This window comes from Marmota flaviventris, chromosome 10, assembly GCF_047511675.1.
Source record: "Marmota flaviventris isolate mMarFla1 chromosome 10, mMarFla1.hap1, whole genome shotgun sequence".
Taxonomy (NCBI): domain Eukaryota; kingdom Metazoa; phylum Chordata; class Mammalia; order Rodentia; family Sciuridae; genus Marmota; species Marmota flaviventris.
The window spans coordinates 84,439,550-84,449,135 of record NC_092507.1 but is presented as its reverse complement, the minus strand read 5'-3'; the positions used below and the strand labels follow the sequence as shown (position 1 = coordinate 84,449,135).

The window sequence follows — 9,586 nt, the reverse complement described above, 5'->3', positions numbered from 1 at the left end:
AGTGGCAGGATATAAAATCAACACGCATAAGTCAAAGGCATTCCTGTATATCAGCGACAAATCCTCTGAAATGGAAATGAGGACAACCACTGCATTCACAATATCTTCAAAAAAAATAAAATACTTGGGAATCAACCTAACAAAAGAGGTGAAAGACTTATACAATGAAAACTACAGAACCCTAAAGAGAGAAATAGAAGAAGATCTTAGAAGATGGAAAAATATACCCTGTTCATGGATAGGCAGAACTAACATCATCAAAATGGCGATATTACCAAAAGTTCTCTACAGGTTTAATGCAATGCCAATCAAAATCCCAACGGCATTTCTTGTAGAAATAGAGAAAGCAATCATGAAATTCATATGGAAAAATAAAAGACCCAGAATAGCAAAAACAATGCTAAGCAGGAAGTGTGAATCAGGCGGTATAGCGATACCAGACTTCAAACTATACTACAGAGCAATAGTAACAAAAACAGCATGGTACTGCTACCAAAACAGGCGGGTGGACCAATGGTACAGAATAGAGGACACAGAAACCAATCCACAAAACTACAACTACCTTATATTTGATAAAGGGGCTAAAAGCATGCAATGGAGGAAGGATATCATCTTCAACAAATGGTGCTGGGAAAACTGGAAATCCATATGCAACAAAATGAAACTGAATCCCTTTCTCTCGCCATGCACAAAAGTGAATTCAAAATGGATCAAGGAGCTTGATATCAAATCAGAGACACGCCGTCTGATAAAAGAAAAAGTTGGCTACGATCTACATACTGTGGGGTCGGGCTCCAAATTCCTCAATAGGACACCCATAGCACAAAAGTTAATAACTAGAATCAACAAATGGGACTTACTCAAACTAAAAAGTTTTTTTCTCAGCAAAAGAAACAATAAGAGAGGTAAATAGAGAGCCTACATCCTGGGAACAAATCTTTACTCCTCACACTTCAGATAGAGCCCTAATATCCAGAGTATACAAAGAACTCAAAAAATTAGACAATAAGAGAACAAACAACCCAATCAACAAATGGGCCAAGGACCTGAACAGACACTTCTCAGAGGAGGACATACAATCAATCAACAAGTACATGAAAAAATGCTCACCATCTCTAGCAGTCAGAGAAATGCAAATCAAAACCACCCTAAGATACCATCTCACTCCAGTTAGATTGGCAGCCATTATGAAGTCAAACAACAACAAGTGCTGGCGAGGATGTGGGGAAAAGGGTACACTTGTACACTGCTGGTGGGACTGCAAATTGGTGCAGCCAATTTGGAAAGCAGTATGGAGATTTCTTGGAAAGCTGGGAATGGAGCCACCATTTGACCCAGCTATTCCCCTTCTCGGTCTATTCCCTAAAGACCTAAAAAGAGCATGCTACAGGGACACTGCTACATCGATGTTCATAGCAGCACAATTCACAATAGCAAGACTGTGGAACCAACATAGATGCCCTTCAATAGATAAATGGATAAAAAAAATGTGGCATTTATACACAATGGAGTATTACTCTGCATTAAAAAATGACAAAATCATAGAATTTACAGGGAAATGGATGGCATTAGAGCAGATTATGCTAAGTGAAGCTAGCCAATCCCTAAAAAACAAATGCCAAATGTCTTCTTTGATATAAGGAGAGTAACTAAGAACAGAGTAGGGATGAAGAGCAGGAGAAGAAGATTAACATTTAACAGGGATGAGAGGTGGGAGGGAAAGGGAGAGAGAAGGGAAATTGCATGGTAATGGAAGGAGACCCTCAGGGTTATACAGTGGAGGAGGTAGAGAGAGAGGAGGGGAGGGGAGGGGAGAGGTGGGGAGGGGGGAGGGGGGAGGACGGGAAAGGCAGCGGAGCACAACAGACACTAGTATGGCAATTTGTAAATCAATGGATGTGTAACTGATGTGATTCTGCAATCTGGGTATGGGGTGAAGGTGGGAGTTCATAACCCACTTGAATCAAAGTGTGGAATATGATATGTCAAGAAATTTGTAATGTTTTGAGCAACCCACAATAAAAAATTTAAAAAAAAAAATGACAAAATCATAGAATTTACAGGGAAATGGATGGCATTAGAGCAGATTATGCTAAGTGAAGCTAGCCAATCCCTAAAAAACAAATGCCAAATGTCTTCTTTGATATAAGGAGAGTAACTAAGAACAGAGTAGGGTCGAAGAGCATGAGAAGAAGATTAACATTAAACAGGGATGAGAGGTGGGAGGGAAAGGGAGAGAGAAGGGAAAATGCATGGAAATGGAAGGAGACCCTCAGAGTTATACAAAAGTACATACAAGAGGAAGTGAGGGGAAAGGGAAAAATAATACAAGGGGGACAAATGAATGCCAGTAGAGGGGGCAGAGAGAGAAGAGGGGAGGGGAGGGGAGGGGGGATAGTAGAGGATAGGAAAGGCAGCAGAACACAACAGACAGTAGTATGGCAATATGTAAATCAATGGATGTGTAACTGATGTGATTCTGCAATCTGTATATGGGGTAAAATTGGGAGCTCATAACCCACTTGAATCAAAGTGTGAAATATGATATATCAAGAACTATGTAATGTTTTGAACAACCAACAATAAAAAATTAAAAAAAAAAAGACCACAAAAAAAAAAAAAGAAAACTAATCTTTTAAGTGTAGGAAAAAAACTGGTTAACTTGTAACAAATCAATTATTTTAAGAGCTATTATTAATTTTTCATGTTAAGTAATTTTTGATATTTACTTCAAATTCTTAATATAAAAGTAAATAGTATTTGAGAGAAAATTATAATTAAAATGAATGCACAGCATACCTGTTAACATAGCTGAATTCATATTAGAATATGTTTCAGAGTCTTGAACTATCCATTGAAAAAGAACACACCACAGCCATTCATTTCATATTAAACCTTTTATTAAAACTCAGTCTTTACAACATATTTAAAATGAAATATTCCACATCAAATATTTAAGAAAAAAATCTCTATATGCAATTATTGGCACATAAATTTAAGAACATAATTAAAATTAAGCTAAATCTATCTATGTAGATATACAGACGTATCTATATATCTATATAGATAGATTTCTCTATATATACATCCAAATTCATGTCAATGACCTGGAATACCTGAGTTTTCAAATCGGTTTTCCAGATAGTGTGAAACATTTTCATCCACTTTATACAGGGCACAGCCAATCCTTACAGAATAACTTTGGTTGATAGATGCTGTCTCCCAAACACCAAACAGAAGTTCTTATGGGATTAAAGTTTATCTTCAGAGTCTTCTTCCAAGTGGAGGTCAGTCTGTGATGTAATGAATGACTCCCACGTAGCAAGGCACTGAATAACGGAAACACAGATGAGGAGACCAACAGAAGTTCACTTTCAGAGTGCAAAGAATTCATAAACCCTGCCTCATCTGTCCCTACAGCAATCTTCTCTACTCCTCTCTCCCATCAGCCTACCAGAATCTACGTCATTTCCCACATATTTTCAATCTTAACCGGGATGCTATTGCTAAACCAGAGGAAAACATATTAGATTTAAAAGATAAGCATGGGTTACTTTGTTTAAATAATGCACTGCTACCCCATTGTCAAGAGAGAAAACAGAGCTCAAAGTTACAGATGAAAAGATGAACCCACTTGGAAGTGAGGAGGCATTAGGCAGGTGAACAGAACAGAAAGGATGCATGAATGCCCTGTGCAGGCAAATCCCACCACATCACGGAAGAACTTAGGAAAGCTGATTAATTATTATTATCATTTCTTTAACTCTAAATCAGGTTAAAAACAGTACTTACTGATAAGGCAATTGTGAAAACTAAATTATATAATCTGTGTAAATCTCTTTGCAGAATGCCTAGCACAAAGAGTTCAAAACATTAGCAAATATATTATAATATTCTTATTATAATATAAATTATATTATGATGATCTGCTGGGACTGGGTGGTAAGATTTGGTCATTAATATGCTTGGCTATCTTACTACTAAAATAATTAAACAAGAGTTATGCCTAATATACCAACAGAATGAATTCATATTAGAATATGAATTAAGCCAAAATAAGGCAGAAATTGGAAAATGGGAACAATGAACAGATGGGACCCCCAAAAAAAAGTGTGTGTGTGTGTGTGTGTGTGTAAATGCACACACATAACAGCAAGATAAAAGACTCAAACATAATCATATCAATAATCAATCAATTAAATCAACCAGATACCCAATAAAAGATACAGATGGTCTACTGAATGAAAAAATACCCACATTAATTTTGTTTAAATTGCTAACATTTTAAATAAAAGGACACAAATAGATTAAAATTAAAAGGATGAAAAATATATATCATGTAACACATGTCAAAAGAAAAGCTAGAATGGCTATATTAATGTCAGAAAAGTAGATTTTAGAGCAAAGATAATTATCAAAGGTAAAAATGATAATTTCACAATGATAAAGGGGCTAATTTATCTAGAGGACATAATTCAAATGTTTACACACAAAATGAGAAAGTTTGAAAATCTGTGAAACAAAATTGACAGAAATACAAGGAGAAAGGCAAATAATTATTATTGATTTTCATACCCATCTTATGTTTGATAGAATATGCTGAGGAAAAAAGCAATAAAATAGATTTGAATCACATTTTCAATCAAGTTGACTTAACTGGTATCAATAGAACAAAAACAGAACACACATTTTTCTTTAATGTACACATATAACATTTAGCAAGATAGTCCATATTCTGAATCATATTGGGAATCTCAATGAATTTTAAAAGATTCAAGCAGTATGAATTATGTTCTTTGAATATAATGGATTTAAATTAGAAATTGGTAATAACTATATGAAAAACACCAAATATTTAAAATCCAAGTGGGACAATTATAAATAATCCCCTGTGTCAACATATCAAAAATTGTAATAGTTCAAAAAGGTTGTACATATAGAAACAGCACTAGTCACCTACATTAGAAAAGAAGAAAGGTCTTAAACTAATGACTCTGATTTCTACTTTGAAAATGTAAAACACACACCAAAAAAAACCCAAATCAAAACAACAACAGAAAACCCCAGAAAAGATCAGTGGAAATCAATGAAGGATAAAAGAAAAATATTAGAGAAAAAAAAAAAGAAACTAAATATTGGATGTTTTGAGAAGATTAATATAATTGATAAATTTTTAGCCATACTGATCATAAAAATAGGTGGTATGAATTATCAATGGTGAGGAATGAAAGGCATAATGTCAGCTCAGATTCTACTGAGGGAAAAAAGGAAATATTGTGAAGAACTTCATGTCCACACTTTTGAAAACATAGATGAAATGGACCCATTGCTCAATAGATACAGACTACCATACTCATTCCATAAGATACAGATAGCCCACATGAATTTAGATTTGCAGTAAATATCTTTCCACAAAGACAACTTCAGGCTCAGAACTCTTCTTTGGTGAATTCTATAACTCCCTTAAGGAAGAAAGCATACTAATCCTACACAAACTCTTCCAGAAAACCAAAATATAGGAGAGCTTTTCAACTGGAACAAAACCAAAGCCATTACAAGAAAAGAAAATGAGCAACCAACTTTATTCATAATCATAGATGCAAAAAAATCTCAAGATTTTAGCAAATCAAATCCCTCAATCTGTCTAAAGAATTACACATCACAACCAAATGGGTGCTTTCCTCAAAATATAAGGTTGGACTAATCATCAACTACCAACCAATATAATTGACTATATTAAATTCGATATCATCTCAGCATAGACAGGAAAAACATTTCCAAATTCCAATATCTATTCCTGATTTTTTTAAAAGTTTCTCAACAAATTAGAAATAGAAATTCCATATGCTGAGGAAGAACATCTATAAAATTCCTACAGTTAATATTACGTGCAGACATGCAATAAATATTAACCGTTGTTAGTATTTTATTTATTTTCAATGCCAAGAAAAAAAAGAAATTAAAACCTCAGCTTTACAAATAAAAATCTCCTTTACCAAACTTCCAGTATAAAGTATGAAGTAAATGCAAAGATACCAAACTAACTTTTAAAAAATCTATCTAGGACTGGGGATGTGGCTCAAGTGGTAACACACTCGCCTGGCATGTGCGGGGCACTGGGTTCGATCCTCAGCACCACATAAAAATAAAATAAAGATGTTGTGTCCACCGAAAACTGAAAAAAAAATATTAAAAAAATTATCTCTCTCTCTCTAAACAAAAAATCTATCTAGAAGCTTACAAAACAAAGAAAACTATTAAATGGGTTGGGAGGGATGATAGACAGCAGAGTCATAATTCCCATCTGGGGAACCCCTTCACCTTCTTTCTGATGCAGCTTTCTGGTCTCTCTGCAAATGCACACATGATCTAGCAGCTAGTAACCCTGCAAGGCAGCCTAAAGCAATCACTGCTCAGAAGATCTCATATCTTTTTGATAACTGTCAAACATTTAAACAAACTTATAAATGTCCCTGAAGTAAAATTCAAAATAAATTCTGAGACCTCTGTTCTCTTTAGGATTCCTGTCAAATAAGCAATCCAAATTTCACCAAAGATGGCACTACTCATCAAGGGAACATACTTCCATCATCATCAGATTCTGGCTCAACTATGTTAACTTCATTAGCCATCCAACTCTACTAGTGTTGTGAATGAGCATTTTCATTTCTAAAGTAAGTACTGAAAAGGATAGTGATACCTCGTAAAAGAGACAAAGTTGGTACTGAACTATTATTCCCTTACCATATTCCATACTAGAGTTAGAAAGATTTATGTATTTTGAAATACTAAATGGATAAAACCACTAATATGTAATAACAACAGAAATAACATTACAACTACCTTATATTGATATGAATACTTGGTCAAGCATTATAACGGTTAATTTACATACTACTTTCTTAAATATGATAATAACTATTATGAATCTTATTTTACAGATAAGAAAGCCAAGGCTCAAATGGTTGAAGTAGTACAATTATGATGTTAAGTACAAATATATAGGATAGTCAATGTTTATTGTCACCAAATGGGAAGTAACCGATTGCCTGAATTATCACTGGGATACACTTACAAAGTCACTGGCAAGCAAGACAAGAACTCTCTCTCTTTTACATAGTGGAAAAAGAACAATTTTGGAAGAGGAGGTAAGAAAATGTTTGACTACAGAGGCAATAGGCTGATCAAATTTTAGGAAAGAGTATATACAAAGGTTGTGTATATTGATTCTCTATACATTTCTTAGAAATTATTTCTTTCTTGAAGACAACTACGTTAACACATAGCAGGTTATGTGGCAGGTGCTCAGTAAATGAAATCATATGACAACAGAGAAGGAATGTATTGAATGACTGATGCTTAAATGCTGGTCATCACAAAAACTGTATTCTACCTGAACACTAATGAACTGACATCCTGATTTCTATTGGTCTCTAAACTTATTAATGATAAGTTTTGCCAAACAAGCCTGATCTACACTCAGGATGCTGACCGAAGAAGATCTGGGCCTGCAAAATGAGGATCTGACCCTGAACTATGTCACTCCTGATGTTACTAGATCAAGATTTTGGAATCTTAGAAGATTTTTTACTAAATAAAAAATTGTATTTTTCAACTGCCCCTTCCAACCAATGTTCAATAATCAGCTGAGTTACCTGGTATCTTTCTTGCACATGTGTAAAGTTTATACACATCTTTTAGAAACAACAAACAGTGAATTCTAAACTCTCTTTATTCTGTCTTCTTATGCTCAGTTCAGTGAGTACCTATTACTGTGCTTGGCTTTGTGATCATTGAAGGATTTAAATAATCATTAAATCAACAACAACAAAAAATCTTGAAACTGAGTGTAAGACTAGCCTTCATTTCCAAGTTACAGTTTTTAAAGAGTTGTTTCTAATAATGTGGCTTTGCCTTTATTCCCATTTTAAAATCATTACAATCTATGAGGCTAGTTAACATCAGTCAAAATCAGAGTGACAAGTGAAAATATCCAGCATCGGTGCTAGCCTGACCTTTACTAGTTTACCAGTCAGCTCATTCTAGTTGAGATTCTCATATTGTTATAGGAAAAATCAACAAAAGGCGCTCCACTTTCATTTGAATAAAGCGTTCTCATTTTCCATTCATATTATTCCATTTGATGTAACAATGCTCTGATGAAATCAGGTCATCCCAATTTTAGTTAAGAAAACTCATTCTAGAGTACAGTATTATGCTCACCCCATACACTCCTACCCACCTTTCCCCATATGAAACCATGGGGAATGCTCCTCCTCAGTTCCAGGTAAAGATAGTGGCTAAATATGCCATGCATGCTGCTATCCAGGAAGACTAAAAACAAGTTTATTTCAAATGCCCCTTAAGTGAAAATCCAGTGCTTATTTTTCCCAGATGGCTCCAGTAGTCAAAGGTTAATGTTGAAACTTCTCTGGAAGGAGAGAATCCAAAGAGAACCAGCAGGCCAGAAGAGCTAGGGACACACATCCTTGGGAAGCAAAACCTTAAGCTCCTATACATGTTTAAAACCATCTCAAACACAAAGATGGAACACTTAGAAAATGAACCTTTAATTCCAAGACAAACTTAGTTTTGAAAACAAATCTCTTCATTTCAGCAGAGGTATTGATGACTTTTCACCATAAGAAGGGGTAAAAGTCTCTTCAGTTTTTATAAGCAGGTAGTGGTCCCACAAAATGATTGAGTTTTCTTAAGAATAAACAGTGACATTAACGTTGTTACTCTAGATACAATACAACTTCCCATGGGAGTGTCCACATATAAGAATTAATACTGATATTTTTTCAGGCTCATGGGGTATGAGGACGTTCTATCCCATAGTGTGACTGAAGGCAAATCTCTTTATATTTCTAGGCCTATTTGCCTACTCGCAGAAAAGGGGTTTAGACTATGTGTGTCCATTAAGTTTCTTCCCAGAACTAAACTTAAAAGTTTCCAGAGCTTACCTGTGGTCAACAGGAAGGCAACAAATGAGATCCCATACAATGTATTAATAGGCTTCTATAGGATTAGTGCTACGGTTTGGATCTGAAATGTCCCCAAAGGTTCATGCTCTGAAAGCATGGTCCTCAATCCAACTAGGTTCAGAGATAGGGCTTTTGGACAATGGTTAGACTCTAACCTCATCAGTGGACTGATCCCTTTGATAGATTATTCCATTGATAGCTGAATAAACTACTGGGACTGATATAGAGGAAGTAGGTCAGGAGAGGCATGCATTGGAGGGTTTATCTTCCCTGGTCCCTTCATTATTTCTCTGTGCCCTGTGTGCCATGAGCTGAGAAATCTTCTTTTGCCAGGCCCTTCCACCATGATATTCCTGCCTTTGAGCCAGCCAACCATAGTCCCTCTAAGTTAGGATTTTAATCACAGAAACAAAAAGCTGAATAACATACATAGTTTGACTCAGTATGGAATGTGGCAAGCATTAAGTTGTACCTCCCCTTTCTAACTATTTGTAAAATAATTATCATTATAAATAGTTTCTAAAGATAAGTATAATAAATATGATAAATATTCTCAATCACCATTATAGCTTTATTACTATACTAACCTACATTTACTG

General features: G+C 35.0%; 1 protein-coding gene across 1 annotated transcript in view; it reads right to left on the bottom strand.

The window, feature by feature from the left end:
• Window positions 1-2,951: 2,951 nt before the first annotated feature.
• Window positions 2,952-9,586, bottom strand: part of Snx7 (sorting nexin 7) — a 92,007-nt gene continuing 85,372 nt past the window's right edge. Inside the window, exon 9 of the mRNA XM_027935209.3 lies at window positions 2,952-3,329. Coding sequence (XP_027791010.3) covers window positions 3,252-3,329 — 78 coding nt within the window. The 3' untranslated portion in view covers window positions 2,952-3,251. The remainder of the gene's footprint in view (window positions 3,330-9,586) is intronic.